Below are 13,461 nucleotides of genomic sequence, written 5' to 3'. Positions count from 1 at the left end.
TTGCTTCCCATGATCCCTCAATGCTGGACATCCTGAGTGCATTTGCGGAGCTTCTGGTAGTGTCAATTGCTTGATTCAGCACAACGCTGCCCTTCACGCAATACGCTATCAGTTTCTATATTGGGATCTCCAATGTCGCATATGTCTCTTCCCCAGGGACCTGGTATGATTATTAGCCTGAGAAGCTGACAGTTTTCCCCATTATTTTCTTATATCTGCAGCCATTGCTAACACAACGTGAATTTCGATTTACCTGCCAGGGAAAACCACTCCCCGATTTATCCAAGATGTCCTTTCTTACGACCCTGCAAACCCTCCCAGCTCATCCTTCAACCTCTTGACACAATTTCCGCCTCCTTTCCACGATCCCGATAACTACCCGGAACTCATCTCGCCGAAGGCTTGTCCCCACCAATACATCACAAAGGCGAACCAAACCGAGCTTCCTCCTGAAGGTTTCCAGGCTGGACTAAGGACTCCATTCAAAGTGTCCGCTGTGTGCTTGATCTGCCGCTATCATTTAGAGATCAAGATAACGCATACAACAGAAGCATCTCACTGCCCTAGCCAACTGCATCACATTGTTTACTCCCACAGCGACAATCGCCAAGATTCAAACCCTTTCGGCCAAAAAGGCCAACGATTAGAAGCCCATTACTTCCGTTGTTCATACCCGACATGCGCTGCTGCGATTTCCCTCAAGCTACTTTCCCCGATTTTGACACCGCACTGGGTGGACCTCTTGACGAACACGGAGCTACTAAAAGCCAGGACTGATGCGGCTATGGAAGCGTATCCGGAGCGACTAGAGGGCCACAGTCGACCATTGCCCATCACCGTCTTGACAAACCTTCGTACGTACATCGAAAATGCCTTGCATGACAGCCAGAGAAGCAAGTCAATATCTAAGTCGAATAAACGATTCGTTGTATGTTTTGGTGTGGATGGTCAGCCTTGCCATGAGCTTTTGGAATTCCTAGAATTTCAACCGAGAGTATGTATAACTTCTAGAATCCTTATCTGGGCTGTAGTGAAATCCTCATTCTTTTTGACTCCTTGGGCTCGCATAGGAAGATGTTTGGGAACCTCCGCGTCCTAGCACATCCGACCCCGTCCCGTATCAAAATATTCTAAATATTTTCCTTGACAACGTGTCAAGTGAGCTTTTAGCTTTCATCTACCGAAGACCCGCCTACGAGAAGGAAGGCCAACAACCGGGAACATCCCTCGACCCTGCCATTGGGAAGTTCAATCAGCTCCTTGGGTCATCGACTTGTGAGTATCCGCCACCATATGCTATAGCTCAATATGCTTACCCTTTAGTAGACGACAGGGCATACCCTCCCATAACAGTCAATCCAGAGATAAGAAGGGCACCGTGAGATTTGCTTTCTTTTTCTTCCCCGCGACCGGAACTAGTTGTTTTTTCGCTAACCAAATCTTCAGATATTACGAGGATCTTGGAGTGACTGATGACATGTCCGCGGATCTTATTATCGAGGCGTATAACCGACAGATTGAAACCGATCCTGGACGAAGTCCCTATTATCTCAGATGTTTGCGACATATTGGCGAATGGAGACGCGTCACAGATGGAGAGAAAATCAACAACTTGGTCACTCTGGAATGTAGTGGTTCTCGATACGCGGACGATGATATCCCCCGTGCATACAAGTACTTCCAACTGGATTATCGAAACCGAAACCTGACAGATGATGACATCATTGGCTCTTTCTTTGCTCGGCTTCGCGATACTGCTAACGACACGGAAACGAGACGACAGCTTTGGAGGATTGGAGAAAGCCGAGGAAGTGAGAAAATCAAATCAGTGGCCGAAGAGCGTATGTGTCATGAAGGGTCAGTCAGAGCGAATCCCAGACTAACAGTTTTATAGGTTTATCTACTGTAGAACAGGCGCTGGTGTACCTTGGAGTAGAAAATGATACCTCTGATGATTTTATTGTTTCTATGTATGCCGCAAAGGTAATTTTCGCTCTTTTAGTGCTAGCAATTTTGTTGCATACAATTACTGACCTAGGTACGCTCAAATTAGGTTAATGATCAGCCAGCTACTAAAGAGCTAGCTCGGAAGGCAATTGCCTTGATTGCCGAGGCGCGCAATTCCGATTCTCTAAAGTACTTTTTAACTACTGGTGAAACAGCCGCCACGGAGATGGATGTTGGAGAGGCGTTCCGTCTCCTTCAAATACCTGACCGGACTGTGGATGATGCTGCGATTCTTGCTGCATTTTCCGTTTGTTGCTCAGAGGCTCCGGGCCAGATTGAAGCGTATAGACGAGCTCTTGGTGTTATCGGCAGAGAAAAAGGAAGTGCGTTGATCAGCAGCACTCTCGGCCAAGAATCGACACAGGCAAACCGTGTACTGGAAGAATGGCCTGTCGGTCTCCAAAATATCGGCAATACCTGTTACTTGAACAGTTTGCTCCAATTTTACTTCACGGTGACTCCTTTCCGTAAGATGGTTATTCATTTTGATGACTATAAGATGCCCCTCGACGAGACAAGTCTCGAGAGGAAAAAGATTGGATCCCGAAAGGTCTCCATTGCTGAGATTGAGAGGTCCCAAAAATGTAAGTTTTGGGGAAATTCTGGCCCTGTTTGGATTAAGGATAACTAACCGAATCTTATAATAGTTCTCCTGGAACTCCAATTATTGTTTAAAAAAATGATAACATCGCCTACTTCCTCCGTCATTCCTGAGCAGGAGCTTGCTCGGCTAACTCTTATTAGCTCTTCAAACGAAGCAGCCATCCGGAGGAAATCCTTGATCACGAGCACTCGGCCCAACCTTGGTGAGATAAATGGCATGCCAATTTTAGGCCCATTAGGACCCATAACAACTGTCACTACAGAAGTACCAAAAGATGTGGCAGCAGGTGCAAGTAATCAGAAAGTTGAACCTAGTGATGGGGACAGCGATATAACACTTGTTTCATTAACGGCACAAGTAGATAATGAGGAACCGTCGATCGATAATAAGGAAAATGTAGGGCCGGCACCTCAGGATTCTTCTATCGACGCGAAAGAAATAGTTGATTCGAACGATACGAGCGCCGCTACTGGTACGTAATGCAAACTCTAAACGGAAGTCTGGACTCTACCACTCAGAGTCCAGGGGGCTAAACTGTCTATGATGAACTATAGGTGATTCTATACGCCCGCCGTCCTCCATGGGCCCTCCGAGCAGACCCCCTCCGGTTCCCCCTCGACCAATAGCCTTACGGCAGGAGCCAGTAGTCAGTTACCAACAGCAACTTAGAGACGAAGTTGAGCTAGGGGCACAGCAGGATGTTACGGAGGTTATTAACAACGTTCTTTTCCAGACCCAATGCGCTGTCAAACCTATCAGATTCGATCAAGATGGAGAGCAGCTCGATGTTGTCACAGAGTAAGTTTTTGATCTGCGACCTCACTACAACAATAAACGACCGTACAGTTTCAACGCTGACTCATATTCAAAGTTTATTTTACGGCAAGACCGTTTCCTACATTACGGCAGATAATGGGGTTCGGTCCAAGGAAGAGTCTTGGTCTGACATCAAGATCGACGTTGCCACTGGATCAAAGAACATCTATTCTGCAATCGACGGTGCCTTTGATGTACAAAAAGTAGAGGTAGATGGTGCTGAGGTGGAACAATACGGCACCATCAGCAAGTTGCCTCCAATTCTCCAGATCCAAGTCCAACGTGTTCAGTTTGACCAAGTCAAGAAGGCGTCGTTTAAGTCGACTCATCACCTGGCGTTGAAGGAAACGATATACTTGGACAGGTATATGGATAGTAATAAGCATAATCTGGATGAAAGGCGCCGTGAATGCTGGCGTTGGAAGGATGAGCTCCGCAAACTGAGAGCGCGTAAAGCTGAGCTTATTGATACAGAGGTATGGAATTTTTATATTCTTCACTACCACTCTGGCCAAGGCTAACTATGATATTCTTGAGTAGAGTTGGACGTGCTTACCGGATGTCTTCGCGGAGACAAAGGTGCGCATTCAAAGCCTGATGAGTATAGGAGACGATCCTGAATTGGCAGATGAAGCACTGGAGCTCGATGACACTATTTTATATCGTCTTACAGCAGTTCAAGAGATGGTCCAGGATGAAATTAAATGTACATCAAGGCTGCTAGTTCTTTTATATTTCCCCAAGTAACATATTATACTAATATGCAAGAACAGGCCTCGAAGCACGAGAAAAGGATTTAATCGCGTTGATTGAGTCTCAATTCACCGATCTTCGCCATCTCCCTTATCGGCTATATGCTGTTTTTATGCACCATGGCTCTGTTGAGTTTGGTCATTATTATATTTATATTTTTGACTATGACAAGAATATATGGCGAAAGTACAACGACGGCGAGGTTACTGAAGTCCAAAGCAAATCCGAGATATTCGAAAGCCAAAATTTAACCAATCCACCTACACCGTACTTCCTCATATACGTCAACGATCGCATGAAAGACAGACTCGTAAAACCCGTCAATCGCGAAATCGAAGATGTCAGTCCTACTGGCGTCCCATCACAGCCAGCACCAGCACCAGCACCGTCTGTGGTTGTGCGTGGTCAGCAAGCAAATGGCCCCGGACCATCGCAAACGAGCACTTCGCCCAGCGGCGAGATAGAGATGGAAGAACCCCCTGCGTACAATGAGATAGAAAATGTACCTGCAGGTATGGATTGTGCCAATGGCCAAAATGGGACAGTGGATGGCAACGGTAACAAATACACCACTAAAGACACCGCTACTGCTGCTTCTGCTGTCGCCGCCACCGCCGCCGCAACCACTCTCAAGGGGAAGTGGAATAAGAAGTTTGCTAACATTCCGTCCGTGTCGTGGTAGGAGCAGTGGTCACGACGGAAGCTGAAATTGCTGTATCTTCTTCTCAACCCCGCAACCGACTCAAGCGGAAAGTCGACGGGGAAAATCACACTCACGATACCCCAAATCCTCTCGATCCCAACGCGACAGGCTAGTCGCGTCGCGCACCTCACCTATAGAAACTAACTATTTTTGTATCTGGAGATTTTCCCGGCCCTATCTCATATGTTATATGATGATTGCCGGATTCGTTTCTGATTTTTTTGTTGTATTTTCTCCACAACAAGCCCTCAATTTATGTTGATTCATTTTGACGCATGTTTATTTCTCCCTTCATAGCATTTCGTTTTCCTTCGCATTTACCTTGTAAACCGCCATGTGCACAGTGAGAAATTTTCTTTTAAACATCATGCAAACGGGAATGGAACTTCAGGTATGTACGCGCGCACGACAGATTATATGAGATCTTGGTTCTTTTCTTTTCTTTTCTTTTCTTTTCTTCTTTCTTTTGTTTTATGTCGCTTTCTTTCCTCTTTGGTTAAAGGATATCTATGGGTGAAAGTGTATGACGTCCCCTCCCTCCCTCTCTCTCCCCTTTTTTCTTTTTATTTGCTTTTCTTCTTTTTATCCCCTTTTATAAACATTCTGCACACTAGTGTATCAGCAGCGACAGAGCAACAGCAAAGATTCCATCATTGCCATTTTCAATTTCAGCCTCAGCCTCAGAATCAGCAGTCCCTTTCACCTTCCAGCCTGTCTCCTTCAGGAACGTTCCCTGCGCTGCATTGATGTTCTCCCATCCATCCATTAGAAATGAGTATCTTCTTTCCTTTTTTTGTCGAGGTAGAATCATAGAAATTTTGCTTTCACACGGGAAATTCATACGGTTATATCTAATATGCCATAGATGCAAAAGAAAGAAGGCGTTTTCAGTTTTTGCTTCTGATATGTTGTCTTGGGGCGGGAGGAAGAAGTATGCGGGCTGGTAGATACGATATGGATGTATTGAGAGCGGCTTCCCGAGTCTTGTGGGCTCCTTGTAACTATGATATACTGCCATCCAGCTGCATTTTGATATAAAGCTTGCCAATTACTACACCCTCCTCTCTGGGAGAACCTGATATGGCCTCTTTGCACACAATGTCCTTCAGTATCCATGGATGCAAGTTCAATATCACATGATCAGGCTAACGAGGGTGCGGCAATTCCCGGAACAGCCGTGGCGGCATACTCTCCGGCTCGGCTAAGCTCTTTGCCGACGCCAGCCATCCATCCAACATCTTTAGCCCCCGCTTGAAGATATCCACAGTATAGGCCCGAGAGAAAGGCTAGCTGGTTGCTCTGATCTTCCTCGTTCTTTTGTTTGCTACCTCTTATAGACCAGAGACGCTGGACCACCAAACTATAGTTAACGATACTTACGCCCACTGGTACCTTGTGACCCACTGCTGTCCACTTTGATGTTGATACTAGACTCCGGCTCGGCCAGTGGGGAAAATAAACAGAAAGACTAGCATTCTTCGCCGACCTGACCTCTCTCACAATTGCTACTAAAACACATTGGGAAGGGAGAGGAGAGTAAGGAATAATAAGCATATCTAGTTTAGCTGGGATTGCGGACATTTTCATTTCACATACAATGTCGTTCTATCTGCGAGTTGCACGAGACTTCTCGAACCCTCTAAAGGTACTTCATCTGTGCCATCCCCAATGCACATGTCCATAGACACACGGTGGGCAATACTTAAACTTCAACCTTCTTGCGCCTGACTAATATCAACCATCTTATGCCTCCCTTAGCACCAACGATTCCTCGTCCGTGCCTTCTCGAGCACCCTCCGCCGAAATGAGATCAACAAAGTCCTCCCATCCGCTGCGGAAGCGATCAAGGACATGAAATCCAATTCCACTCTCCTTGCCGGCGGGTTTGGCCTCTGCGGTGTCCCAGATACCCTGATTGACGCTGTACATGCCAACAAGTCTATCACAGGACTAACCGCAGTCAGCAACAACGCCGGCGTCGATGGAGCGGGCCTGGGTCTGCTCCTAGGCAGCGGACAGATCAAGAAGATGGTCGCCAGCTACGTCGGAGAAAACAAGACTTTCGAGCGCATGTATCTCGGTGGCCAGATTGAACTCGAATTGACGCCTCAGGGAACTCTGGCTGAACGCTGTCGTGCCGGTGGTGCTGGCATCCCTGCCTTCTACACCCCCGCGGCATTTGGAACCGTCGTCCAAACGGGCAACCTGCCGCTGAAACACAACGCGGACGGAACCGTCGCTGCTTACGGTACACCAAGAGATGTCAAGGTCTTCGATGGCAAGAGCTACGTCATGGAGGAAGCCATCAAAGGAGACTATGCTTTCGTCAAGGCCTGGAAAGCAGATAGACTCGGTAACTGCCAGTTCCGCTTCGCAGCCGCGAACTTCAATGGCGCTATGGGCCGCAATGCGAAGATGACCATCGTCGAGGCTGAGCATATCGTCGAGGTCGGCGAGATTGACCCGGCTGCTGTGCACCTGCCAGGCATCTATGTTAAGCGCGTCGTTCAGAGCACGAAGGAGAAGAAGATTGAGAAATACACTTTTGCCAAGGAGGATGGTGAGGGCGCCGATCTGTCTGCGCTCGGTAAAGGTGATGTTGCTAGTAAGCGGGAGCGTATTGTCCGACGCGCCGCGAAGGAGTTCAAGAATGGCATGTATGCGAACCTGGGCATTGGGATGCCCATGCTCGCTCCTAGTTTTGTGGACCCGTCTGTGGAGGTACAGCTGCAGTCTGAGAATGGCATTCTCGGGCTGGGCCCGTATCCGAAGCGTGGCATGGAAGATCCAGACTTGATCAACGCGGGCAAGGAGACCGTTACGCTTCTGCCTGGTGCATCGTGTTTTGGTAGCGACGAATCGTTTGGCATGATCCGCTCTGGACGGGTTAATTTGACGATCCTGGGTGCCATGCAAGTTAGTGCGAAGGGTGATTTGGCCAACTGTAAGTTTATACGTTCCCGCCCTATCTTCAAACAATATCCCCCTTCCACATCCCACCTCACTACCTATACGTATTGCTTTCCGCATCTAACAGATCAAAACACACTGCACAGGGATGCTCCCCGGCAAGATTAAGGGCTTCGGCGGTGCCATGGACCTCGTCTCCAATCCCAGTGCCACCAAGGTTGTCGTCACCATGGAACACACCGATAAGAAGGGCAACCCCAAGATACTCAAGCAGTGCGAGTTCCCACTGACTGGCCGAGCGTGCGTGAGCCGCATCATCACCGAGCTCTGTGTCTTTGATGTCGATTTCACGGACGGCCTGACTCTGGTTGAGCTTGCGGATGGCGTGACGGTTGATGAGGTGAAGGCGAAGACGGAGGCACCGTTTAAGGTTGCCGATGTGGTTCAGCCGATGTTGTGAGTGAGATGGGGCGGAAGGAAGGGTTTAATTGAGGGTTATTCTGTTCTTCTTGGGTTAGGGTATTGATATCCATGTTGTTACTTCTTCTTTTTTCCCTCCCTTTTCTTTTCTTTCTTTTCTTTCCCTTCCTTTCCTTTTTTGACGGGTTAGACTTCGGTTTTAGCTAGATGTTATATATGTAAAGGTGTGAATATAGTTGTTTTAGTATGAGAATTCATGTTTCAGGCTTGGATAATAATTCTAGATATCAATCAGGTGTATCTTTTGAGTATCCCTAGGGTGGAGGGAAACATATATATACATCTATTCATATTAAACATACTATTACAAAAGAAGTACAAAAAAATACCAACGGGGAATCCCAGACACCAAGCAGAGACCAACCATATAATACACATCCAATATATAAAATCCCCCAAAAGACCTTCCGAAAAGCCTCTTGATATTATACATATCGTACCCGAAACTAAAGCTTCCTACTGAAACCTCAAAACCCCCTTAAACTTCTCTACCATCCTCCTCACCCAGCCCCTCCCGGGTGCGTCCCTAAACTCCTTCAACACATCATCATAATGCGTCGGGGAACTGCGCGGATGTCGCAGATTCTGCGGCAACGGATATTGCTTCTCATACCGATTTTCCAACAGTGAGTAGAGCGCATTGATGCTGGAGGTGGAGAATTGAGATTGCTGCTGCTGTTGGTGTTGTTGTGTTTGTGCCGTTGTTGTTGTTGTTGTTGCTGTTGCTGTTGCTGTTGTTGAAGGGGAAGGAGAAGATGTGGGAAGACGGGTTTTCAGATATGTTTGTACGGAGACGGAGGCGGGGCGGACAGGGTCGCTGGGCCAGCGGGATATAAGGCGGTTTATGTGGGCGGAGAGTGTTTTGGGGGAGAGCTGGACGTGGGGAAGGTTAGGTTCTTTTTCTTTTTCTTTTCTTTTTTTTTTTTTCCTTTATGGGGGGCGGGCGGGGGGCTTTTTAGAATCCGGAGGCGGATTTGACTGGATGGGAAAGGGACGGACTGAGTTTGACATGGTTGGCTTGTGTATTTTGGTTATATATCCTTCAAGATTCACTGGTGCTCGGTTTGAGTGAACGGAGGGAAGACTGGGGTAGTATGGTAGTTTTCTGTGAAAATTAGGATGGAAATGTTGCTGGGATTTTTCTAAACAACTGAGTAAATGGAATTAAAGAGGTACATGTATATAAATCCCAGGGCTGTCGTGTATTCAGTCGGCCAGGAGTATGATGCCATGAATTGGTTGATATTCCGCAATAAACTTCAATATAAATTTCCCCCGACTGGCATGAACGCATGTTTAGTCATCTACCTCGTCATGTGATTTGCTCACATTACCTCCGCTGTTTCCTGTCTCATCTTACCTAGATAGGCGCCTAAGCACCTCCTTCATCTCCTGGCATCCTCCACGTCCTCCTATTTATTTCTCCTTATTGTTGTTTTATATATCCGATCCCTAGGTCTTTTGCTGTCTTTTCTGTTCTGCATTGCATTCGGTCTTCTTCCCCGTGGCTCAGTCATGAGCTCACATCGGTATCAGCGGGTATGGCCTTACACTCCCTCTCTAACCAACAATATGCCCTGGTTGACTCCAGAAACATATCGAATCTTACCACGAAGTTTGTGATGATTCGCTAGTGCTAACGACATATATCTCTCTTCAGGTTGATGGGCATGATGTAGATGATGATGATGAACAAACATTATACCCTGTCCCGTCCGGGCCCGTGCCTTCGTCTCCGCCACCTTCATTCCACTCCAGATCATCCTCCCCACCCTCGCGCCGTGTCTTATCCCAGGACCCGTTACACTCAGAAGCAGATCAAACGCTTGCGGATACGTTCGGCGATGATGATGAAGACTCAGATGCCGAAGATGGAGTCGATGACAGACAGAGACTGATGAGGGGCAATACCAGCCCTCAGGGTAATAGCGTCTCAACGAACTTCGGAAGCGGAGGAAATGGGGCCCAGCCTCAGGCCGTGTCGGCGGCGGGGAATGTAACGCAAGCGGCGTTTAATCCACCTATTTCTACCTCATCCAGAACGATACGAGGGGCTGGGACTACGAACGATGGGGTTTTTGCTAATTTAGCCGCGAAGCCTGAGCGTGGAGAAAAAACCGAGGATCTACCACCGGTGCGCTTTCTGCAAAGTTTAAGAATTCTCCTGGTCTTTTCATTGCTGAGTAGCAGCGAAGGATGTAATTTACTAACCAGGTTTCAGACATATGAACAAGCCGCGGCTGACGCCACCCCTCCTTATTGGGAGACAACCATCGTTGCCCCCGGCATGTCCTCCGATGAAGTCTATGTCGATGGCCTCCCTGTCGGTTCTGTTTTCTCGTTTATCTGGAACGGCATGATATCTACGTCTTTTCAACTTGTCGGATTCCTCCTTACCTATCTTCTTCACACAACTCACGCGGCCAAGAACGGCAGCAGGGCCGGCTTAGGCCTCACTCTCGTCCAATATGGCTTCTACATGAAAGGCAGCGGTGAAATAAATAGGCCATCAGAACCCGACGGCAGCTACGCCACCCCCCCAGACCCCAACAGTCATAATTTCGACCCGAGCAAAGTGGGCCAACCCGGTTACGACTCAGGCGCTGACTCGGGTTCAAAACCTTTCGCGGGTATAACGACAAGCGAATGGGTATCGTATATACTTATGGTTGTTGGGTGGTTTATATTGATCCGGTCTGTCAGTGATTACCTGTGGGCACGGCGACATGAACAACTCGTCCTGCAAAGCCCTGACCGGGGCCTCAGCGTGCCTATAATAGCCGAAGGCGAACGGGCCGAAACGGTCGTTTGAGGTCGGGTTGAAACGGTCGTTTCCTGATACGTTGTTTCAATTGGGCCTGATTCACCTTTCGTTTGTTCTGGATGGATTTCTGGATTTTCGGGGATATGGGCGATCGGAACCTGTTCATTTTATTGCTTTTTATTCTTGTGTGTAATTGCCAAACCAGGCTTGGAGCTCAGGCGTCCTACCTCCTTGTTTTTCTCTTCTTTGTCTTTTCGGTGTTTTTCCCACAGAAAACCCTCTGTATAGCCTTTTTTTTTTCCTCTATCGTCTCCTCCACCGTCTTAAAGCCGAACCTCCTATCAATGTTGGAATGGAAGGTATACCTTGCTGCTTGCGGCAAATGCCTCTTGTCATTCCTCTTCGCAGTTTCCCCCCACGTGTGAAAAACTCACGCATGTCAATACATACATACAAACATGCATATATTCACCGTCGTTCTGATGATTTCTTTGTCTCCTCTTATTCGGTCATCTTTAACTAACCTCACTACCGGGAGCGGCTTACTTACGCGTACATGCCGTTATCTATATATATATTTTCTTCGATTGACGTAATTTTCTTCTGCTTCCGCCATCCCTTGCTTTCTTTCCTTCCTTTTCTTATTTCATTTGTCGTTTTTGGGTGTTTATGAACATACTTATGACTTTGAATGACGGGCATGCTTCTCTCTCTAAGACCTGTTACATATGAACCTGTTGGAGGGATTGGATTGGGTGCTTCATCCCCTCAGCTACATGGGAACTGAGCTCGTTTGCCAGTAGTGGGCTAGAGAATCTGCAGTACTCAGCAGCTCATCAGGGCAGGAGGTGCATCATAATACATAGAATATACAAACAACTATAAAGTGTCAATCAGCCGTGAACAGCAATGGTAATGGACTATATATATAGCGAGAGATTATTTGAGGGCGGAAGAGAGAGAATGCTATGTTATAGAACTCTCAAATCATCTCCCGTGTAGCACTGTAGCCGAGGTAGAATTCTGGGAACCAAAGAATTGTTGGTGATTATCTTTTTCGATTTTAGGTTAAGTTTTCTATAGTGGTCCCAGCAAAATTTGGTCTCCTCCGAAACCCCATCTCCTCAGCTTACTCGCACAGGTCTATTATGAATGCAGGTTTCGGATTGGGCATGGGCGTTGGAATGGCGATTGCACGTTTGCATGAGATGATGTGAGACAAAAGCTTACGAAAAGCTGGAGAACGGGACATGTACTACATGCCACCACATCGTTTAGGTTGTGCTGCTTCGGAGATATTTTTTCTCTGTTTGCCAACAAAGGGACGTTATGCAGAGTACAGTGCGGCCCTTGGTTTTTAAATACTATGATATGTTGGAGAGAGAGAGGGTCAGATAGATGGATGGAGTACCTACGTCGGAAACCACAACCCCAGGCCCTTGTGCAAATTCTGCTAAGAAGCAAGACACCGCACCAGAGATGGTGTTGTTATATAACAAGTAGGATGGTTGTGTTGGTTGTGTTGGCGATCAACCGGATATCTTGTTCTCGCTACTAGTATCTTGGGCGAGTTTTGCACACAAGAGTCAGTACAAACCACATGTGGGGTGGCTTGACTGCAGGATGGTTATTGTTTGTTGGAGGGATTGGATTGGGATGTTTGTCCCCTCTACCACCAGATGGGTACCATGAGTATCAGAGTATAGAGTATGATACGGGGTACATAGATGCAATATATGCTGACCATTGTGGTGGGACGCCGGCAACCCATGCCTAGCACCCACAGCAACACGCCAACAGGCTGGTGAGCTCCTCCAGCATGACGACATGAAGAGGCGCTTCGGATGACCCGTTGACCGAGCGCGTTTGGTAGGCTGTTGAGGGTGGCGGTACTGTTGCAGGATGCGTCACCCAAGGCTGAGGAGCTTAGACTCTAGCGTTTATTTATTTTAGGATTCCTCTGGTCCACCCAGCGTGCAACCCGCGGCGAAATTATTATCCACCTTCCATGGCGGGGGTTGTTGATATTGCCTCCAGCCGACGGACAGCCAGCGAACGACAGCCACAACTCGTCGTCGAGAGGACACACCCAGGCTGGCGGGGAAATACGAGCCAGCAGAGGTCTTTGAACTCACACCAAAGCCTATCAGGGCTGGAGGCTTGCTTGCCGGTTTCTGGCCACTTCGCCTCAGCGTTTCTCAATTCTTCATCTCTCCTTCAATCCCTGCTGGCTGTGCAGATTACCATGCTCCTTTCTCCCTTTCTTTTTCCTCTACCTGTTTGAAATCTGAGGGAAATTTCCTTCTTCCAACACTGTTCAGACCAGTTTCACAAGTGTTTCAATTATCTTTTTTTTCCCTTGTAGATCGAGTATCTGAAGTGCTGCTACAAAAAAGCGAACATAAGCAGCTTATATAGACACTT

At 47.5% G+C, this 13,461-nt stretch overlaps 5 protein-coding genes across 5 annotated transcripts; 3 read left to right on the top strand and 2 right to left on the bottom strand.

Annotated features, from left to right (window-relative positions):
* Positions 1-132: 132 nt before the first annotated feature.
* HCBG_02632 (ubiquitin carboxyl-terminal hydrolase) lies at positions 133-4,996 on the top strand (the record flags this gene model as incomplete). Its single annotated transcript, XM_045429681.1, has 12 exons — positions 133-163; positions 261-928; positions 1,071-1,378; positions 1,447-1,841; positions 1,910-1,983; positions 2,054-2,591; positions 2,655-3,083; positions 3,166-3,409; positions 3,483-3,903; positions 3,968-4,133; positions 4,201-4,692; positions 4,863-4,996. The coding sequence occupies 12 exons, from the start codon at positions 133-135 to the stop codon at positions 4,994-4,996; spliced, it is 3,900 nt and encodes a 1,299-aa protein (XP_045289576.1).
* Positions 4,997-6,480: 1,484 nt separating this feature from the next.
* Positions 6,481-8,484, top strand: HCBG_02631 (succinyl-CoA:3-ketoacid-coenzyme A transferase; the record flags this gene model as incomplete). The annotated part of the gene is made up of 3 exons (XM_045429680.1): positions 6,481-6,528; positions 6,642-7,827; positions 7,940-8,484. The coding sequence occupies 3 exons, from the start codon at positions 6,481-6,483 to the stop codon at positions 8,251-8,253; spliced, it is 1,548 nt and encodes a 515-aa protein (XP_045289575.1).
* A 245-nt stretch (positions 8,485-8,729) lies between these two features.
* Positions 8,730-9,284, bottom strand: HCBG_02630 (uncharacterized protein; the record flags this gene model as incomplete). The annotated part of the gene is made up of 2 exons (XM_045429679.1): positions 8,730-9,146; positions 9,273-9,284. 2 exons carry the CDS (start codon positions 9,282-9,284, stop codon positions 8,730-8,732), a joined length of 429 nt encoding a protein of 142 aa, XP_045289574.1.
* Positions 9,285-9,788: 504 nt separating this feature from the next.
* Positions 9,789-11,085, top strand: HCBG_02629 (metal homeostatis protein bsd2; the record flags this gene model as incomplete). Its single annotated transcript, XM_045429678.1, has 3 exons — positions 9,789-9,812; positions 9,934-10,407; positions 10,495-11,085. 3 exons carry the CDS (start codon positions 9,789-9,791, stop codon positions 11,083-11,085), a joined length of 1,089 nt encoding a protein of 362 aa, XP_045289573.1.
* Positions 11,086-12,451: 1,366 nt separating this feature from the next.
* HCBG_02628 (uncharacterized protein) lies at positions 12,452-13,216 on the bottom strand (the record flags this gene model as incomplete). Its single annotated transcript, XM_045429677.1, has 2 exons — positions 12,452-12,706; positions 12,782-13,216. The coding sequence occupies 2 exons, from the start codon at positions 12,864-12,866 to the stop codon at positions 12,624-12,626; spliced, it is 168 nt and encodes a 55-aa protein (XP_045289572.1).
* Between the last annotated feature and the right edge of the window lie 245 nt (positions 13,217-13,461).

This window comes from Histoplasma capsulatum, assembly GCF_000150115.1.
Source record: "Histoplasma capsulatum G186AR genomic scaffold supercont2.3, whole genome shotgun sequence".
Taxonomy (NCBI): Eukaryota; Fungi; Ascomycota; class Eurotiomycetes; order Onygenales; family Ajellomycetaceae; genus Histoplasma; species Histoplasma capsulatum.
Note: the sequence above shows the minus strand (reverse complement) of the source record. Positions and strands in the feature narration are given on the sequence as shown.